Genomic DNA, 22,800 nt, shown 5'->3' with positions numbered 1-22,800 from the left:
TGTAAAGGTGTCTAACTTTTTAAGTTATATATACACTGTTAAAGAAGTTCTGTCACCACATTATTAGTGGCCTATATTGTACATGATGTGATCGGCGCTGTAATGTAGATTACATCAGTGTTTTTTATTTAGAAAAACGATCATTTTTGACCTTGTCCCTTTTTTAGCTTTATGCTAATGAGTTTATTAATGGACAACTGGGCGTGTTTTACTTTTTGACCAAATGGGCGTTGTACAGAGTGTATGACGCTGACCAATCAGCGTCATACACTTCTCTCCATTCATTTACACACCACATAGCGATATAGCTATATTGCTATGTGCAGCCACATAAACACACTGTAACGCTACTCATGTGTCATGACAATGAATATACATTACCTCCAGCCAGGACGTGATGTGTATTCAGAATCCTGAAACTTCGCTAACACAATCCCGACACTACAGCACAGCAAGCGTAATCTCGTTTGAAATGACAGTTTACAGAGTAATCTCGCGAGACTACTCTTGCTGTGCTGTAGTGTCGGGATTGTGTTAGCGAAGTGTCAGGATTCTGACTTTTCTAAATAAAAAACACTGCTGTAATCTACATTACAGCGCCGATCACATCATGTACAATATAGGCCACTTATAATGTGGTGACAGAGCCTCTTTAAGCCATTGGTGTTTAACAATTTGCTGTGAAATTTATTATATTCTAAGCTATGCATTGTACACTAGCAACACAGTACTTTTACCTTTGTGTTTGTGCACTAGTATAAGCTCCTAAAACAAAAAATAACCATTTATTACTATCAAAAAATTTACTGTATGCTAACTAAAAATACCTTTTGGTGGGAAATAGGACTTGCTCTCTGCCTTATGTGGCCAATCCACGATCAGGGGACCAAACCGACGAAAACTAGCAGTTATTTCATCTGAAAGAAGCATACATAGATACATTAGTGTAGTAAAAATAGTACTGTTCAGTGAATAGTGCTTTTCCATAGGACTGCAGATAAACAAATGTTAAACATCAGTAGATACACTATTAAAACAGAATTAAACCAATATACGGTAATTTACTTTAGTTTATTAGGTCAAGAGTCCCTTTATCTATAACTTTTTTTTTTTTAATAAACATATGTAATACAGGGTAACCCCTGTAAGATAAGGCTCTGTTCACATATGTGTTTGAGGGTCTGTTAGGAACAGATAAAGTCCAAAATAACATTAAAAAAAAAAGTGCAACAAGCTGCGCTATTTTTTCCGGTAAAACCTCCGACACCCGACGAAATCCATTAAAGTCAATGTGTTCTGTCGGGCTCCATTGGTGTCCGTAATGCGACACATACAGCACTTTTGTTGTTTTTTTTCATTCTGCTCCTATGACGGAGCGGGTCAACGAAAACCGTAAAGCAGATGTGAACGAAGCCTTACTCCGTTCATCTTCAGTCTTTTAACCCCTTAATGACCAGCCTATTTTAGACCTTAATGACCGGGCTATTTTTTACGTTTTTCCATCGTCGCATTCCAAGAGCTATAACTTTTTTATTTTTGCGTCGACATAGCTGTATAAGGTCTTGTTTTTTGCGGGACAAGTTGTATTTTTTAATAGCACCATTTTTAGGTACATATTATTTATTCATTAACTTTTATTAACTTTTTTTTGGGGGGGGGGGGAATAGAAAAAAATCTGAAATTTCGCCACTCTTTTTTGCGTCCTAAATCTACGCCGTTTACCGTGTGGTATAAATAACACAATAACTTTATTCAGCGGGTTGTAACGATTCCAACTATACCAAATTTGTATAGTTTTTGTATGTTTTACTACTTTTACACAGTAAAAACGCTTTTTTTTTCAAAATTATTGTTTTTTGTGTCTCCATATTTGAAGAGCCGTAACGTTTTTATTTTTTCGCCGATGCAGTCGTATGAGGGCTTTTTTTTTGAGGGAAGACTTGTAGTTTTTATTGGTACCATTTTGGAGTAGATGCGACTTTTTGATCACTTTTTAAATGCATTTTTTTAAAGTCAGGATTCACAGAAAACAGCAATTTTTCAGTCGTTTTTTATTAAAACATTTTACGGCGTTCGCCGAGCGGGTTAAGTAATGTAATAGCTTTATAGTCGGGGTCGTTACGGACGCGGCGATACCAAATATGTGTAACTTTTTAACTTTATTTTGGTTTTTTAATAGTTAAGCAGTTTGTAAGGGGAAAAAGTGGGTTTTTCATTCTTTTTTTCACATTTTTTTTTAATTAACTTTATTCAACTTTTTTTTTTACTAGTCCCACTAGGGGACTTCACTATGCGATCCTCCGATCACTATTATAATACACTGCAATACTATACTGCCTGTCCGTTTAAAACGGATAGGCATCTGCTAGGTCATGCCTCCGGCATAGCCTAGCAGGCATTCACTACAGGCAGACCTGGGGGCCTTTATTAGGCCCCCGGCTGCCATCGGAGACACAGACACTCGGCGATCTTATCGCCGGGTGTCAGTTGGATGAGAGGGAGCTCCCTCCCTCTCTCCAAAACCACTCAGATGTGGTGCACGCTATTGAGCGCCGCATCAGAGGGGTTAAACGGGTGAGATCGATACGAATATCGATCTCACCCGGCAGAGCAGGGACGCCCCCAGCCCTCAGCTGCCTCTGGCAGCTGAGAGCCGGGAGATTTGACAGCTTCCTGCTCTGTTTACTTATTCGAATGCCGCGACGTAAAAAGTCTATGGCATCGGAATAAAGCCCGTTAGTGACCGACGTAAAAAGACTATGGGCCGGTCACTAACGGGTTGAAAGAAAAACAAACAAACACTTATATCACAATGAGTTGTGTTCATGACCAGCTCAGCACCACCATATCTGGATGTGCAGTTTCTCTTTACGTGTAGTAGATATACTAATATATCATACAATATTTAGTGACTTTCTTTTTAGAGCTCTGTTGTCCCAGAATACCCATCTTAACCCCTTAATGACCGCCGATACGCCCTTTTACGGCGGTCATTAATGGGCTTTATTCTACAGCGCCGCTATTCTAAGTCGCTGCTGTAGAATAAAGTAAACAGAGCAGGGAGCCGTGAAATCTCCCTGCTCTCAGCTGCCAGAGGCAGCTGAGGGCTGGGGGCGTCCCTGCTCTGCCGGGTGAGATCGATATTAGTATCGATCTCACCCGTTTAACCGTTAACCGTTTAAACGGTTAACCGTTTAACCGTTTTGGAGAGAGGGAGGGAGCCCCCTCTCATCTCACTGACACCCGGCGATAAAATCGCCGAGTGTCTGTGTCTTCTATGGCAGCCGGGGGTCTAATAAAGACCCCCAGGTCTGCCTGGAGCGAATGCCTGCTAGATCATGCCGCAGGCATGACCTAGCAGATGCCTGTCCGTTTTAAACGGACAGGCAGTAATACACTGCAATACAAAAGTATTGCAGTGTATTATAATAGCGATCGGAGGATAGTGAAGTCCCCTAGTAGGACTAGTAAAAAAGTTTAATAAAGTTAATAAAAAAAAAAAAAAAGTGAAACAAAAAAAATGAAAAACCCACTTTTTCCCCTTACAAAATGCTTTACTATTAAAAAAAAACTACAATAAAGCAAAAAAGTTACACATATTTGGTATTGCCGCGTCCGTAACGACCCCGACTATAAAGCTGTTACATTATTTAACCGGCACTGTGAACGCCGTAAAAAATAAAATAAAAAACAATGGAAAAATTGCTGTTTTCTGTTAATCCTGACTTAAAAAAAATGTGATAAAAAGTGATCAAAAAGTCGCATCTACTCTCAAATGGTACCAATAAAAACTGCAAGTCGTCCCGCAAAAAACAAGACCTTATACAGCTATGCCGACGCAAAAATAAAAAAGTTACAGCTCTTCGAATGTGACAATGGAAAAATGTGAAAAATGGCTTGGGCATTAGGGCCCAGAATGCAAGCAGGGGGAAGGGGTTAAATGCTTTACAAATTAGCAAATGCAGCGTCCAAAAAAACACCCAAATATAAATAAATATTGTACCACTGCTAGGGGCTGAAGAAACAAAAAAAAAAAACGATGGCATTGGCAAACATCTATTGCCTATTTAGTAGGTTTTATTGACTTTGCTCACCTTCATCTATATCGGGAGGCAGACCACCCACAAACACTTTGCGGGAATAGCGCTCCACTCTTTCACCATTCTGATGAGGAAAGCAGTGGGGAGACCCCAAGCCACTGTGGAGGGTTTGATCACTTCGACCGTCATCCAAAAAGCCATCTTCCATTGGAAAGAGAGAGGACTGGCCTAAAGAACAAAAAAACAATATATTAAGTAACTGCTTTTCCAACACCAGTATTGACCTGCATTATCCAGCCCTATGAGTACGCATTAAAATGCAACAAAACACAAAGAAATTACCAAAAAATACCAATGAGTATATGATGTTTTCTGTTTGGGGGACACAGAAAATTATTATTTATATGAGGGGAGGAACGTACTGAATTCCGGTCTTGTCCATATTCGTTTATGGTCTGTTGTATCTTAAGATTTATAGGCTCCAACTACCCACACCCTTCCATTCGTTATTAAGAAATCTTCATCTTAAAGTGCCCCAAAGTCCTTATTCACATGGAGGCTGGAGTCAGGCGGGAGAGAATGACAGAATCCACATAACTGATGTAAAGAATAGAACACCATTTTCACTATTCTTGGTCTACACACGGACCTTGACAAACCGTGTTGGTACAGAATCCATCCAATCACAATATTACATGTGTTATCATGTACAGAGGAGATTAATAACTTTCTTTTCTCTTTTTATGAAGTTCTCCCATTTGCAATATCTGTATATCTACTATAAGAGCAGCACAGAGGAAAATGAAGAAAAGAGTGGATTGGAGGTTGAAATTGTACAGTGCATCAACGTGCTTAACCCATGAATGCCTACTGCAGACATCAATTGCATGCCACAGATCATTACTTTCTCATATCCTACTACACCTTTCAACCCCAAGTGCAATTTAGATGTGAATTTGTTAATTCGTCAATTCATAAAACAATTGTTTCAAAAAGAGCGTGTGGTGTTACGCCCTACAGTCATTCTGTACACCTTCAGGCTGGATCTGCTGGAGAGGACATCCATTCCGAAAAGTAAAATAACTTAAGACTTTTCCCAAATACATATTGCCATCAAAACCGAGGATTTCCCTGCGTATTAGGCTCCGTTCACTACTCGTTTTGTGGACACATTTGTGGTATACAACGACATATAGCTTCTTAAACGTACAAAAACGCATGCATTTGTAACATACGCTTACGGTTTTTTGTAGTACAAGTCATACGTTTGTCCGCTCTTCTAAAAATTTATACATTTTTTGTTCTTGAGCTAAATCAAACTTTGTAAAGTCAATATTTGTAAAGTGAAGAAGTATGGAGTGGCGGCAGTGTTCTCTGGTGCCAGTACTGAGGAGCTTGGCAGGGGGAGGCATTGTGGTGTCTCATAATCTGGGTCATTTCCTATACATAGTGATGAAAACGTATAAGTTTTACGCATTTAAGATTGCATAGGTCGTTCATACGTTACCATTGACTTCAATACAAATTAAAAGGTATACGTGTGGTAGAAGTTTTTGAAAAGTACCGACTACGCCTTTCAGGACAGGAAAAAAACCTAAAAGGATAGAACGTAAGCACACAAAACGTATGCACAAACTACACTGTAAGGGCATCCGTCCTGACCATAGAAATCAAAGTACACCCTGTTGTAGACGTTTTGACACAGTTTTTTCATGTCAAAACGTGCACATCAGACGTATAGTAAAAAAAAATAGATGTGAACTTTTGCCTTACAGGACAGAGCTCTACTTTCTCATTTCTCAAAATATTTTAACTGCCCTGAGATTTCCACAATTGCAGAATATACACCAGCTGAAGTGAAGCCTTCTGCTCAGATCACACCAGAAGTAGGGGTAAGTGAATCAATCCGCCTGTTTCGCCATCTTGATGATTCGCTGACTCAATTCCCCTATTTTTCATATAAATTATCCAAAAATTAATCAAAACTGGAAAATTTGCTTACGCTAATGGTAGTCAAATCAGCGAAAAGCAAATGGCGTGCAACATATTCTCACCTTCAGCCACGAACCTGAACTAAACTTCAAACAAACAGAATATTGTTATTTATCTGCCATGGAAAAAGATTTTCGTATGGAAAGAGAAGCAGACAGCTGCTTGTAAAGGGTAAGGGTATGTTCACACGGCAGCCTCCATTACGGCTGAAATTACGGAGCGGTTTTTAGGAGAAAAGAGCTCCGGAATTTCAGACATAACGGCATGTGCAGGCGTTTTTCGCATCGTCCATTATGGACGTTATTGGAGCGGTTTTTCCATGGAGTCAAGGGAAAACGGCTCCAATTACATCTCAAGAAGTGACAGGCACTTCTTTGACACGGGTGTCTTTTTTACGCGCCGTCTTTTGACAGCGGCGTGTAAAAAAATTGACCGTCGGCACAGAACATCGTCAAACTCATTCAAATGAATGGGCAGATGTTTGCCGACGCTTTGGAGCCGTATTTTCAGATGTAATTCGAGGCTAAAACGTCAGAATTCCGTCCGTAAATAAGGTGTGTGAACCCAGCCTTAGTCTAGGTCTCTCTCTACATACACAGAACCAGCAGCAGCCACTGAGGAGAAAGTGGGAGAGAAGCTATGAGAGGATTTACCTTCCTCTTTAGATTACCCAGCAGCCTCTTCCTCCTTCTCTAGCGGACTCCATAATACACAGGAGAATCATCATAGGTTCTATTCATTTTACGTCAGTCCTCTGTGGGACGTGTACATCGGGAGTATTGCCCGATGTATACCTTTGATAGTAGGCTTTGACGTTTGCCACTTTATATGCATACAGCAGTGGCATATGTAGCGATGTTAAAAAAAAAAATATACCGCCATTTTTTGCAAAATGACTTTGCTTTCAAAAAGTTCAGTCATCTGCGCTTTTCTATGCAGCAAAGAAAAAAAAAAGTACAAAAAAAAATTAAGATACCATAAGTTAGAAGCCATACTTTTCAGTAGGCCTGCATTTTGGTATAAAAATAATTTTTGATATTGGGTTTATAGAATATTCTAATTTTCTGAGAGATTACATTTTGGGTTTTCATTAACTGTTAGCCATAATCTTCAACATTAAAAGAAAAAAAATGCTGGAAATAGATCACACTGTGTGTAATGAACCTATAGAATAGGTGAGTTTCACTTTTTGAATTGAATTCATGAAATAAATAAACTTTTGATGATATTCTAATACATTGAGAAGGACTAGTAGTTTTGAACTGAATAATAGAACCAGAAAAGTCCTACATCTTGAAACAAACACTTGGTGGGTCATTCCAACTTCAAAAATTGTTCCCTTAAAGAGACTCTGTCACCACATTATAAGTGTCCTATCTCCTATATAAGGAGATGGGCGCTGTAATGTAGGTGACAGTAATGCTTTTTATTTAAAAAAACGATCTATTTTCACAACGTTAGGAGCGATTTTGGTTTATGCTAATGAGTTTCTTAATGCCCAAGTGGGCGTATTTTTACTTTCGACCAAGTGGGTGTTGTACAGAGGAGTGTATGACGCTGACCAATCAGCATCATGCACTCCTCTCCATTCATTTACACAGCAGAATCGCGTTCTTACTAGAACATGATCTGCAGCCACATACACAGCGATTCTGCTTGATTAACGTTAATCCAGTGTCCTGATAATGAATACACATGATCATCCAGCCTGGACGTCATGTGTATTCAGAATCCTGACACTTCTGAATCTTTTCTGTGAGATTCCAGCAACGGATACGAAATCTCGTTTACCTCCGTAATCTCGCGAGATTTCGTATTCGTATAAGTTGTCAACATATCAAATGCCAACATGGAATTGCTATATGCATTCACAGACTGGAGCAGCAATTCTAAGTAAGGCCCTGAAGATAGGACTGTACACTTCTCTATTTGCTCGTGGACACGACAGCAGGATGTGGTCAGCGCAACGCAAACTATAGACTTAAAAGACCATGTTAGCAGATGGAGGGAAACTACCAAAATCTCTGCATTGCTCTTCCATAACCACCAGGTACATACTGCCCTATAAGAGTGATACATAGAATTATCAGACATCTACATATTGATACATTTTTCCTACCATTTACTTTCTTTTTAGTTCGGGCCTGTTCACATCTGAGTTGTCGGCTCCATTAGAGGCCTTAGTCACAGATCAGACTCAAAATAACGGAAACATTAGCGTGGCACGCTGCACTATTGTTTACGGTAAAACGACAGACACCATGACGAAAACCCGATGGATGCCAGTCACCCCTTCCCCTGCATGAATTCTGGGCCTTAATGACCAAGCAATTTTTTTGTTTTTCCATCGTCACATTCAAAGAGCTATAACTTTTTATTTTCACGTGGACATGGCTGTATGAGAACTTGTTTTTTCCGGAAGGAGTTGTATTTTTCAGTGGCACCGTTTTGGGGCATATAAAATATTTTTAGGGGGGGGGGGATAAAAAAACAAAAACAAAACAGCAATTCAGCCATTGTTGTATGCATTTTACGTTTATGCCGTTTATCATGCAGCGCAAATATCACGCTACCTTTATTCTATAGGTCGGTACGATTGAGGCGATACCACACATGTATAGTTATGGGAAAAAAAATGGTTTTATTTTTTTTTATGTGCACCTTTTATTCATTTTTATTTCACATTATTTTTTCAGTCCCACTAGGGACTTCACTTTGCGATCTTTAGATCGCAGATATAATGCTTTGGTATACGAAGTATACCAAAGCATTATTGCCTGTTACTATAAAACGGACAGGCATCTACTAGGCCATGCCTCTGGCACGGCCTAATATGCATATACCAAGGGCAGACCTGGGGGCCAATGTTAGGCCCCCGGCTGCCATGGCACCCCATCAGATGCCAGCGATTGCATTTGTGGGCCGCCAATGGGTGAGAGGGAGCTGCATCCCTCTGTAAAGTACTCAAATGTAGCAGTCACTAATGACTGCGGCATTTGAGGGGTTAAACGGTTGCGATCTAAGTAAACTACCGTTGGAGCAGGAGCCCGGCTGTCATCAAACAGCCAGCCCCGCTCCAGTCTGCACGGGACACTCGTGCAGGACGTTGGTTAGGCCGCCGTGAAAAGGTGTATAGGCGATCATTAAGGGGTTAAAGAGAATGTTTTCCGTCGGGTGGTGATAGTGTACATCATGCAACGATACCGGCAGCACTTCCGGTATTTTCGTCGTTCTGCTCCTCTGATGGATAAGAGCAACGGAAACACAGATGCAGATGTGAACAGGCCCTTAGAGAGATTTTTGTGCTGCTGGATTCATAAAGTTCACCATTAACTATTTAAGCTTAAGTCCTAAATAAATTATATGCATTACTGGCTACACTTGAATTACTCAGGAGTGCAACATACCAGAGACATGTCACAAAACATGAAATCATTATGGCTACGGGCACCGGAATTCTCCAAAACAACCCTTTCTGAAATCAAACATTCCCCACCCTCGCCAGAGGAGACTGGTAGAATAGTGGTTAGTTGTACAATTGTTTATCAATTATCTTAATAAGCTCATTAAGATGTTGTCTTTACTGATCCCTTTTTACTAAATTACCCACTTTTCTATTGCTCATTTTCAGAGGCCTGGATGATTCCAACCTAGAGCAGGCGTCTATTGGTCGGTCCTATACAATGAGTGACAGCCTGCCCTGTAGAATTGTGAATACAGAGATAGCTGTCAATCAGTAATTAGGACTGCCCACTGAAGTCCTAAGCCCTGAACAAGCAGAGGTTTAAATGAATAAACTACAAAGTAATAGTGAATCTTTTGCTACAAAAATATATATCCATCTGCTCATCTCCCTCTGCTCCATAACATAATGACCACAGATTGGTCTGCATTTTAAACGTGGCAGGTTCCCTTTAATAAAGTTAAAGGTAACTGCAATGTGGTCTAATACCAACCCATCAGCCCGAAACTGGATCAGAAATGCAGTATACAGCTAGTTATGGGCCCCAGAAAATGGCACCTATGTTTTTCGATTTTTTTTCTTACAGCGTACATAAATACCTTTAGGTGGCTTTTTAGAATAAGCCGTCATATGTGTGCACATATGGAATAACACTATTTCTAACCAATACAGAACTTGTATTATTTTTTTTTTTTCATAGCCGTTTTCCCATCTGCAGGCTCTCTCGCTAATTGTCAGTTTTCCCTGAGCTAGAGTAGGTGGAGTCCAACTGCTATCATGTCTTCTATACACTTCACACTCCTATCATGGAGTAGATTATACAGCAGTAATAAACAGTGTAGCTGAGAATCCAGCACTGGGGTGCCTTAACTCTCTCCAGAAGCTGCACGTATGTGTGTCTCTCAATACCCTCTCAATAGACCACTATAGGCAGGCTGTGAAGAAACACACCCATACTTCCTGCAGTCCATCTCCCCTGCTATCTAACCAGGGAGGGACAATGCTTGACTACAATAGATGGACAGCAGATTACAGGAAGGGAGACACCTAGTGGCAGTAACTTCAAAGAATTTGCATGGATAAAAACTACATTTTATCAGTAAGTAAATTACAAAGTTGATATACATAAGGTATACTATTAGATGCGCATTGTAAGATGGAAAAGTTAGCGTCCATTCAAAGACGCTTGCTCAACTGCTTCCATAACACGCATGGGAATGAATAGAGCTGAACACATATTTATGCTGCACTGTCTGAGGGCATCATAAAGAAGTGACAGAAGCGGATTTCAGCTTGCTCTCACTTATTAGATCATTTTAAGTAGTTTGACTATTTGGATCATATACAAGCGGTGCGTGAGCATATATACTTACGGTGCACAGGGAGAAATGTGTCAATCAGCAGCTGGAGGGCGAGGGGAACATGAACATACTTGGACCACAGCTTGCGGTGCTGGCCATGCGCCACAAGCATAAGCTCTAAATACTGAGAAACGACTTAATATTACCTAATAAGTGACAGCATGCTGAAATCATCAAATCTGTCAATTCTTTATGCTGCCCTCAGACAGTTGCAATGGTTGCAGGGTTTAATGTGCCAAAATTCTCTTTAACCGCTTAATACCAAAAGGTATTTTAAACCTTAACCCCTTCACGACTTCAAAAGCGGTTGCAAAGATATCATTTAAAGAAGTGCATATCAGAAATGGAAAATTTGACCTGGACAGAGGGGCATCAAGCATAAAGCAGAAAAAAAATATCTGTGTGGATTTCCAAAACTGCAGCATGCCCTATATGTAGCCAATTTTCTGTAGTTTTCCCCCTTTAAAATGCAACGGGTGAAATCCATATAGAACATGTGCAGATTTTTCCGCGAATTCGCAGCAAAATCCAGTGTTGAAAATTACAGGTACCTCTTACAGTATTGTTCACAAGGAGAAAATTCACGGCAGAATCCGCTGCGGATACCACCTTCTATTCATTTCAATGCGAGTCGAAAACGTATTTTTCCCGCTAGCTGATTTTTTCCACAAGCGGGAAAAAGAAGCGTGCTGCTCGATCGGGCTGATTCCGCCTGAACCTCCCATTGAAGTCGATGGGAGGAGGAATCTTCCTGCCGATAGCAGGAATAATTCCACAGTGTATTTTGCGATCGGACCTGCCACGCAAAATCAGCCATGTGAACAGGGCCTTAACGTAGCCTAAACTTCTATTGTTTAATTTTATGGCAGCTGTAGGACTTTGGCTGGTATTCCTTGGAATTTAGTTTTTCAAAGCTTCATATTCCTTGCACAGCTAGGGAAACCCTAAAGTCCATTGGATTCATGTTTTTTGTTATGTTGTGCAGGACCTCTAAACCTTCACTATTAGGACTTAATGTAACGGATTACGGATTGTATACTGAGGTTTAATACAGAGCCATAGGTACTCCATGTGCCACCATATGGCACTTCTGAGAGGGACCCTATTTTCCCCTTGAAACCATGCTTCTAGAAGGGAGAAAACTTCTGTTTGCATTGGAACATTCTGTATGAATCCATGAGGAAAAACCCTCAGTTTGCCTTTGTATGAAAATAGGTACATTATAGGTACATAGTCTATAAGTGTCGTATTACAATTCTGTAACACAGCCATGTGCCTTGGCCTTTATAAATATCTTTCTACTTATAGGCTCATATATGAACAAAACTGAAACCACTAAGGAACGTTCCTGTATCGTTAACATAAGAATAACTAGTCTCCATTCTCACAATGTCAACCCCAGTTGTGGAATGGTATTTCCATTTACATTTCTTGTACTTTATATAGTTTCAAGCTGCAAGAAAAGTCAGTTTCGAATACAATGAGAATTACAGCCGGCGATAATGAAAATGTGCAGTCAGATAAAACATAGTAAGGAGAAAAGGATCGGTGCGGGTGAGTTTGAGTCTGCAGTCTTTCCTTTTCTACTGCGTGCAAACATTCTTAGTACTGTCAGAGATTCAATGACCTGTTAACATCTTGTGTCTTTTGGATGTCTCTCATTTAGGACCTGTTCACATTCGTGTCGGGCTTCCGTTCATCTGTTCCTTTTGACCTGTCCGTCGGAGGAACAGATGAACAGAAATCGTAGCTTCCATTTGCATTACCATTGATTTCAATGGTAATGCTTCCATTGCAGTTGGCTTCCGTTTTTTTCACGGAAACAATAGCACAGTCGACTATGCGGTCGTTCTTGCAAAATAAAAACAAACTCTACGGAACGGAAACAAACTGCAACGGAAGTATTATCATTGAAATCAATGGTAATGCAAACGGAAGCGATGGTTTCTGTTCATCGGTTCCTCCAACGGAAAGGTCGAACGGTACCGATGAACAGAAGCCCGACGCTGATGTGAACAGGCCCTAATAGAAAAAAGAACTTGTGGCCAAAGGTGGTGTTTTTTTTCTATTTTCATGTGTTAGGGAACACTAGTTGTTTTTTTTTTCTACCCTCTACCGTCCCCATTTACACATTCCAGAATTCATATTGATTCCGTGCCAAAATCTGCCTCCCATTGACTTAAATGGGAAATCCGCATTTCTGTGCAATAGATTCTGAAATAAATTTAGCGTTATTGGAAAAAAGGAATTGACATGTCACTTATTTACGTGGCTTCTGTGTGGTAGAGCTGGCGGATAAGACGCGCGACAGAAATCCGAGATAAATACATGTCGGATTTTCCTGTGTGGAGCCTTAGGCCCTGTTTACACAGTGTTATTTTGCAGGCGGAAAAATCTGCCTGCACGCTTTGCTGCGTTTTTCGACCACGGCCATTGAGCTCCGTGGGCAAAAAATTCAGCGAAATCCGCTTTCTCTGCCTCCCATTGATGTCAATGGGAGGTCAGAGACGGAAACGGCTGAAGAAAGGGCATGACACTTTTTCCCTGCAAGTGTTTTTTTTCCGCTCATGGGGAAAAAAAAAAAAAAAAACACCTCTGCCTCCCATCGAAATCAAAAATTCTGCGTCAAAAACCGTGCCAAAAAACTGTGTGAACAGGGCCTTACTGTTACCCAGTCAGCTGCCTCATTAATCCTTCTATTAAAATTCAGTCTTGTAGCATCAATCTTGGGGACTGTGGACATGGGTGAAGATGATCACTTGCATTTGGCACAAGAATTGACTTGGGGTACAGACACTACATAAGGATCTAGGTACATGTACGTACGAATGTATGTATGTATGTATGTATGTATGTATGTATGTATGTATGTATGTATGTGTCGATCAGCCATAACATTAAAACTACCTGTCTAATATTGTGTAGGTCCCTTTCATGCTGCCAAAATAGCTCTGACCTGTTGAGGCATGGACTTCACAAGACCTCTGAAGGTGTCCTGGGGTATCTTCACCAATACATTAGCAGCAGATCCCATAAGACCCTAAATAGAGACTAAATGCCCTTTTAGGCCCCATGCACACGACTGTAAAAAATCTCCATAATTGCGGACCGTACAACGGTCCGCAATTCCGGACCCGCCCAGTTCTATTGGCCACGGGCACCTTTCCGTATCGCTACGGATAGGTGTTTGTGCCGTGAATTATGGCTGATCGTGTCGTTTTAACCACCAATATGCCTTTTCACGGCGGTCACTAAGGGGCCTTAGGCTAGGCCGTCGCCTTTTCACGGCAGCCCAGTCTGTGTCCTGCATGAGTTTCCCGTGCAGGCTGGAGCTGGGGCTCGGCTGTCTGACGACAGACGGGCTCCTGCTCCAACGGTAGCAATCGAAGTTTACTTAGATAGCGGCCGTTTAACCCGTTAAATGCCACGGTCAATAGCGGCCCGCAAATGCAATCGCGGGCCTCTGATGGGGTGCAATGGCAACCGGGGGCCTGACAAAAGCCCCCAGGTCTGCCCTGGACACGTGCCAGAGGCACGTCCTAATAATCAGATTTACACTGACAGGCAATAATGCTCTGGTATACGAAGTATACCAAAGCATTATAGCAGCGATCTAAAGATCGCATAGTGAAGTCCCCTAGTGGGACTAAAAAAATAATAAATGTGAAATAAGAAATATTAATAACAATTACAGTAAAAAAATACATAATAAAACCATTTTTTTCCCATAAAAAGTGGATTCAGTAAGGCCTCATGCAAAAAACTTATTTTTTTCCTCCCGTAAATACTGGCGTAAATACGGGTACTTTGTCCCACGTATTCGACCCGGGTTCCACCAGTATTTACGGACCCGTGCCTGTACATATGGGCCCGTTATCACCAGTATTCCACCCGTATTTACGGACCCGTTTTCTCTGCAAAATTGCACTGCACTAATCGGCAGCCCCTTCTCTCTATCAGTGCTGGATAGTGCGAAGGGGCAGCCATTTATGGCAGAGTTTCCGCAGCGGAACGCAGCGATTGTAAGTAAAAGAAGTTCATACGTACCCTGGCCATTGTCTTGGTGACGCGTCCCTCTTTTGACATCCAGTCCGACCTCCCTGGATGACACGGCAGTCCACGTGACCGCTGCAGCCTGTGATTGGCTGCAGCGGTCAAATGGGATGAAACCTCATCCCGGGAGGCCGGACTGGAGGAAGAAGCAGGTAAGTTAACTTTTAATACTATTAACTCCAGCGGTAGTCATTGTCAAGGGTACTGAAAGAGTTACTGCCGATCAGTTAACTCTTTCAGCACCCTGGGCAGTGACTATCACCTGATGTCGCCTAGCAACGCTCCCATAATTAGGGATGCACACACGTAGCCACCCGTAATTACGGGAGCCCCATAGACTTCTATGGGCCTGCCCGTGCCGTAATTACGGCCTGAAATAGGACGTGTTCCATGTTCTTCAATACCACAAAACGAAAAGATTCCACAGCACTGGACTGCAAGTGGGTGCACGCCTCAAAATAGACCTGGTCCACGGTCCTGGATATCAAGCAGACAAAAAATGGACAGAGGCAGCACTACCAAAAAGAGCAAGAGCTATTTATTCACCCATGCGACGTTTCAGTCCAACTGGACATGCTTGAAAAAAGTCCAGTTGGACTGAAACGTCACATGGGTGAATAAATAGCTCTTGCTCTTTTTGGTAGTGCTGCCTCTGTCCATTTTTTGTCTCCATGTTCTTCAATGGCACGGGCACCTTCACGTAAGCAAACGAGAAGGTACCCGTGGCCAATAGAAGTCTATGGGCCCGTAATCACAGCCGTTTTTACGTTCGTGTGCATGAGGCCTAAAAGTGTAAAAAAATTCATTAACGTACACATATATGGTATCGCCACGACCGTAATGACCCAAACAATAAAGTTAATATGTAATTTAATCTGCAAGGTGAACACCATAAAAAAACAACAAAAAACACACAAAACAATGGCGAAATTGCTATTTTTTTCATTGGCCCCCAAATAAGTCATAAAAGTTAATCAATAAGTCCCATGTACCCAAAAACAGTACCAAAATTACATCTTGTCCCGCCAAAAACAAGCTCTCATAACACTACATTGACTAAAAAATAAAAAAAATTCCGGCTCTTGGAAAGCAACGATGCAAAAACAAATAATTTAGTTCAAAAGTGTTTTTATTGTGCAAAAGTCGTAAAACATAAAAAACCTCTACATATGTGGTATCGTCGTAATCGTACCGACCCATAGAATAAAGGTAACGTGTTATTTACGCTGTACAGTGAACGGCGTGAACTTAAAACGCATAGAACAATGGCGGAATTTCAGGGTTTTTTTCTATTCCCCCCAAAAATAGTAAACGTTAATCAAAATATTATATGTACCCCAAAATGGTGCCATTAAAAAGTACAACTAATCCTGCAAAAGAAAGTCCTCATACAGCTATGTTGACGGAAAAATAAAAGTTATAGCTCTTTGAATGCGACTATAGAAAAACGAAAAAAAAAAAAATAAAAAAAAAATAGCTCGGTCATTAGGGCCTAAAAAGGCTGGTCACTAATGGATTAAACAATGAAAATATTATCGTTGTTGGCAGCACACCTCCCTGTGTAAACAGGGAGACGTGCTGCCGACATGATAATAGTGTATGGGGAGGAGTGATCGGCGTAACAAACGCTCATCCCCATACTAGCTCCTTGTGAAAGGAGCAAACCAGCAACGATCAACGAGCTGTCTCGTTGATTGGCGCTAGTTTACACGGCCCACGTCGGGCCATGAATTACTACCTTAACTTTTCAAACAACTTATGCTAATCTATTAATATACCGGATATAGATCAGCTTTGTAATTCACTTACTGTTAAAATGTTGTTGTTTTATCCAGCCAAATTCTGTATGAATTACCTGCCACTAGGTGTCTCCCTTCCTGTAATTTGCTGTCCATCCCAAGCAAAATAAGTCTCTAGTTACAGAGCAGAGGAGATGGACTGCAGAAAGAAGGGGGGAGGGTCTATGCACTGCCTGGCCATAGAGAGGGTAGGGGAAGGAGGGAGCATAGTGAGTAGAGACACACACAGACACATACGTGAAGCAGCTGCTGGTAAGTTATATTTCACCCCAGTGCTAGATTCTCAGCTACACAGCCCATTACTGCTGTATAATCTCCTCCATGCTATTGCAGCTTCTATATAGGAGATAGAAAAGCAGGATTCTCCTCTTCCCTGTATGTTCAGTGTATGGCAGACATGATAGCAGTTAGGCTCATATAATGGCCAGACAGTGTTATTCCTTATGTACACACGTGACATCATTCTGAAAAGTCACCTAAAAAGTTAGGCTGGGTTCACACGACCTATTTTCAGACGTAAGCGAGGCGTATTATGCCTCGTTTTACATCTGAAAATAGGGCTACAATACGTCGGCAAACATCTGCCCATTCATTTGAATGCGTTTGCCGACGTACTGTGCAGACGACCTGTCATTTACGCGTCGTCGTTTGACAGCTGTCAAAACTATGACGCGTAAATTGACTGCCTCGGCAAAGAAGTGCAGGACACTTCTTTGCAAAGTAATTTGAGCCGTTCTTCGTTGAAGTCAATGAAGAGCAGCTCAAGATTACAGGCGTGAAAGACGCCTCGCATAATACGAGGAGCAGCATTTACGTCTGAAACGACACAGCTGTTTTCTCATGAAAACAGTCTGTCTTTTCAGACGTAAAAGCCTCTCATCGTGTGCACATACCCAAAGTTGCGAGTACTTGGATCGAACTTGTTTCTCCAGCATACTTTACAGATGTTCAATCGGATTAAAATCCGGGGAATTTAGGATCTCGGGAATTTAGAGGTCAAATCAACATTTTGAACTCTTTGTTATGTTTCTCAAACCATTCCTGAACAGTTTTTGCAGTGTGGCAGGATACATTATCCTGCTGAACGAAGCCCATGCCATTATGGAATACCATTGTTATGAAGGGATGTAATTTGTCTTCAAAATTAATTAGGTAGGTGGTAAGTGTTAAAAGTAACATCCAGGTGAATGTCATGACCCAAGGTTTCTCAGCATAACATTGTCAAGAGCATGAAGCTACCTTAACCTGCTTGCCTTCTTCCCATAGTGCATCCTGATGCCATCTCTTTCGCTGGTCAGCAACATACATGCACCTGGCTGTTTACATAATGTAAAAGAAAATGTGATTCAGGAGACCAGGCCATCTTCTTCCAATTTTCCATGGTCCAGTACAGACGCCCATTGTAGGGGCTTTCGGCAGTGGACAGGGATCAGTTAGCATGGGCACTCTGGCCGAGCTGCAGCTACGCTGCAAGCCCCAAAGCAGTTCTAACACCGAACATAGAAAATATTAACTTTTTTAGCAATTTGTGCTATAGTAGCTCTTGTGTGGGATTGGACCAGGCAGCCTATCCTTCACTCTCCACAAGCATCAATGATCCTTGGGTGTCCATGATGCGGTTGTACTTTAGCAGAATTGACAATTATCACATATTCATAGGACCCCCACCAATCGTGAGACCGGTGTTCCGAACCCCGCAGTGAGGAGGAGCTTGAATGGAGCGGCGAACGAGAATTGCACCCACTGCTCCATTAAATGTCTGTGAGATGGACGGAAACAGCCGAGCGCTGTACTCGCCTGTTTCCGTCAGTCCCGTGGACATTACAGTGAGGAGGAGGTAAAAGTGAGGAGGACGTAACCGCCACTTCATTCAGTCAAGTAGGTGATAATTGTCAGTTCTGGTAATACCCCAATAAAGTACACTGGTGTTATGGCTGAACGGTTTATATACACACACATACAGCCATGTACTTTTTTTTTTTTTTTTTACTTTATTAGGGCTTATTCAGATGTGTGTATTACAGCTTGTGTTCGGGGCCAAACATTTAGCAACAAAAAACAAATACGGCCAAGAGAATGAAGGGCACTGCCTAGATTGCTCTGCAGAGTGTATGCATTCAGAAATCTGAAGAACTCCCTAATAAATTAAATTAAAATTTATGTGACAGTTTGTCCTTATGACTCAAGCCCTACTGGTAAACATACGATTATTATTGTGTGCGTTGTCATTTTTTTGTTGAAGACTGTCCATTTACATGCAGCCGACAGCAATGAGTTGTCTGATTAGTGTGGTTAGCCACAGTCATTCTTTATTATATTAATTATGATTTAAAAAATTCGGTCATCTTGCAAGTATGTTAATTCAATCATCAATTTATCCCCATTAGCCATTTTTATATTGCAGAGTTAAATATATTGCTAAAATTGTGTGGAGTAATTTTAGAGAGTAATTTCAATAGGATAAAGACTGACACCTCTTATGATCAAGCAAAATTTGCTAATAGCAGAGTGGTTCACACTCTACTGGCTTCAGGTGCCCATACACATAAGAGGAGTCTGCCGAACCCGCCGATTTAAGCCAGACCAGCAGACTATCTAATGTGTATGGGGGTGTCTCAACTCTCCACCGATGGCAGATGTTGCAGGAGAGAATGATTGATCCCCTTTTCCTGCGTGTGGGAAGGCTGGTTTCCCTCTCCGATTGAGAACACATGTACGCTCGGCCAAGTGATCGTGTGTTGTGTAGTCGGGAGAAAATGCTATCGGCCGATCGCTATCTAAAGTGTATAGCCGCCTTTAGATTGAATCGAGCAAGAGTGATAACCTTCTGGGTAAAAGGAAAAGTAACTCCATGAGAGCCAATATGGCGGACAACGATCGCTGTGAGACAGAAGTTTTCTGTGCCACAAATGGTGCACAAAAAAGGAGGTCTGGAGTACAAGTAGCGGAGCTAGACAGACTGTGCTCAATTATTGGACATAAGGATACAGGTAGAGTAATGTTTGCATTTCATTTTTGCTAGTGACACACATGAAATGGTGCTGATAATACTAAGGCACTGTTCACACAAAGTACTTTGGCGCTGATTTTGATGTGGAAACCGCGTAATCAGAGCCAAAAATAACGGCCAAAATCGCCCTTATTGATTTCATTGGGAGGCAGAGGCGTTTATTTCCCAGGGGGTTTTTAGCTGCTTGTGGGGAAAAAAAGTGGCTTGTCCTTTCTTGCCACAGTTTCGGCCTCTGACCGCTCATTGAAATCAAGGAATTCTAAGGCAGATTTTTTTTCTGGCTGCAAAAAAAAAAACTCTGTGTGAACAGGACATAAGAGATTATCTAAAAACATTTTTTTAATAGTGATATTTATATGCTGCCAAGCTCTGTTTGGGTCAATCGAACCCTGGCAGCGAAACAGAAACAAAAAAAAAAAAAGTTATTTTTCTAGTAAGTAGTATTTCACAAAATAACAGGCTGGTAAAGTGATCTGGTACTTATCACAGACATTATAAACATCGTTAGAAGATGGAAAAGTAGAAATATTACCTCTCCTTCGCCCATATGTCCTTGCTGCATGTCAGGGAATAGAAAAGAACCTTTCAGAAAATGTTAGCAAGATTAGAAAATCTAATTACATCCTCTGTACAGTATGTCATTTACTGGTTTCTCTGAAATGACGGCTTAGCGCGTATCTATTTAGAGATCTGGACTTGCACATTATTGTAATCACTGTTTGATACTAACATAGAGATTAGGAGGATCTACTGAAGAGAGAAAAAAAATGAAGATACCGCATCACGCTTTTGGATTGTGTTAAAAACTGAACTTCGAACAGAAAATACACAGTTGAAAACGCTGGACATATTAAAACTTTTTCAACTCATTCGGTCTCATTCAAACGGCCGTGATGTGGCTGACATCTTAACGTCAATATTACAGCCACAAAACCCGAACTTGGACTATAAGGGAACTCTTGAGCCACCTTCAGTTTAAAGGGTTCATTCACCACCATCAAATCTATCTAGGAGAATATGTGGTCATCAGAAATAAACGTATGATGCAAAGTTATACAAGTCCTCAGTCTCACATCAAAGGCAATGTAGGACATAAGGGAACACTCAATGACAATAACACACAAATTATGCTCCATCATTTCTATTGTGTTCTCATAGAGACCAGCACAAATGCAGACGTTTCTCTCTAGCAGACCAGAATAACCTTACCTACAGATAAACATACCATACATTATACAGTGTTATATGAATAGCATTCTACCTATTGTGGTCTCTTTTACTCTATGCAGAATAGAATAGCGGGCGTAGACATGAAAATAGTTCAGTACACGAAGGGTCAGATATAGATGAAATACTGTTGACTTTTGGGGCTGGCCAAGGTGCCCATACACATTAGATGAAAGTCCGCTGAAACCCGTCGATTTCGGCAGGACCAGCCGACTAATGTTCATGGATCTGTCCCGACTATCAAATGCCATGGGATAGGAGGATAGCGCATGTTGAATTTCAAGATGCCTGCCTGATCCTTTGTTCCCACATGAGATAAGCCATTGGCAGAAGTGTCGGGCAGCAGTTTATTCCCCCTACCCATTGTCAGACGAGCACGCATGCATAAGGAGGAACAGGATATTCCAGGAGCCAATCTGACATTTTTTGACCGGTATTCGAAGCTTTCTTTGACCAAAATCCAAAAAATTAGGCACTGGTTGTCAATTTGAAAGCCACCTGGCTCCAGAGATCTTTCTAGCCGTTTAAGATATCGGGTAGTGATGAGCAGTAACTGCCTTTTTTTCCCCCCAAACATTAACGGAAGCGCCCTTCTTCTCGCTCTGTATGAACCAGTTTTTGTCCTGACCATCACATATGCAGTATATGGTTTGATCCTGCCGGAGAGCTATATTGCAGCTTTCATTTCACTACAGCCAAGCAGTCAGCTGTACGGCACCTTCGGTACAGCATTATAGAATAGTAATACAGCCTGCCATGGAACATGCCACAGTTTTTTCTCATGGACTCAATATTAATTAAAAAAAACTCCAAAGTGCCATAGTTTGACACTTCTTCACTATAAAATATAGATCTATTGAAATCCTGGTCTGAAAAACATAGCGTTTCTAAATTCTATAATATACAGATGTAGCTGTCTTTATCTTGACTTTTAATGCATTAAATACACAGTGGCAAGATAAATTGTCTTGACTTTTTCAATGGTTTTTGTTGTGGGATAGCACGCTGCAGCAAGCCATCAGAGCCAAGATAAAGATGGCTACATCCGTAGCGTTGTAAACGTTATGACATTATCAATGTCTCCCTTACTACGATATGCACGCACCCTGCAGCAATTTTTTTTCTGAGTAGATCCGTCTGCTCCTCTGGTCTGTGCAGTGTGTGGCTTGGCACAGGCATGCAAAATTATGTCACTGCATCACGCCTGTCTGAGCCGAGCCGCTTACGGCCAGCATTACATAGTGACTGGTGGAGCCGGGAGCCGACGGCTTTATGCTCCACCATTGGATTCAACTGTATCTGCATCCTGAGGACGCAGATACAGTTGAGACTGGGACACACCACCAGTCACCCGGGACACCACCCGGAATCCGGGAAGGTTCTGCTAGATCCGGGACATTGGGAGGTAATGTATTCAGTTTCACTAATTGGGATATGTACATATCCAATCAAAAAGATCTGGATGACATGTTCTTTAAATATCAGTGAGGACTTTGGCTTTTATCCAACATTTTGCAATTTACATAATTAATGTCAATCCTGACTGTTAGTTTCTAGTAGTGTTCCTATATTAGAGCCACCATGCTAGAGAGCAGACACACGTCCTTTTCCCAGCACCCGCTATACAATAACGAGAGCCGCGTTACATGTTGAAAATAACGGCTACTCACAATATCATTAGCATTCTAGTTTCGGCTTACTCTTTTTGGCAGTCATGTGAAAGCAGTTTTTTGTATTCAGTCCTAGGGCAATTAGTATTCATCACATACTGGAAGTTGGGTTGTTTTTCTAATTTATCTTGCGGGGTTGCATAATACAGGTCAGAAGTTGTATACTGGTTTATGCTGGGTTACTA

General features: G+C 41.3%; 1 protein-coding gene across 2 annotated transcripts in view; it reads right to left on the bottom strand.

The window, feature by feature from the left end:
• The window catches only part of CPEB4 (cytoplasmic polyadenylation element binding protein 4), a 111,150-nt gene that overhangs the window by 27,057 nt on the left and 61,293 nt on the right, over positions 1-22,800 (bottom strand). Inside the window, exons 4-6 of one of the 2 annotated variants that reach the window (XM_075856511.1) lie at positions 20,251-20,274; positions 4,095-4,268; positions 828-917 (exon numbers count right to left, since the gene is read on the bottom strand). In XM_075856511.1, coding sequence (XP_075712626.1) covers positions 828-917; positions 4,095-4,268; positions 20,251-20,274 — 288 coding nt within the window. The remainder of the gene's footprint in view (positions 1-827; positions 918-4,094; positions 4,269-20,250; positions 20,275-22,800) is intronic. The other variant, XM_075856512.1, reaches the window with a different exon arrangement.

This window comes from Rhinoderma darwinii, chromosome 3 (assembly GCF_050947455.1).
Source record: "Rhinoderma darwinii isolate aRhiDar2 chromosome 3, aRhiDar2.hap1, whole genome shotgun sequence".
NCBI lineage: Eukaryota > Metazoa > Chordata > Amphibia > Anura > Rhinodermatidae > Rhinoderma > Rhinoderma darwinii.
The sequence above is the reverse complement of the archived record's forward strand: the minus strand, read 5'-3'. Positions and strand labels throughout refer to the sequence as shown.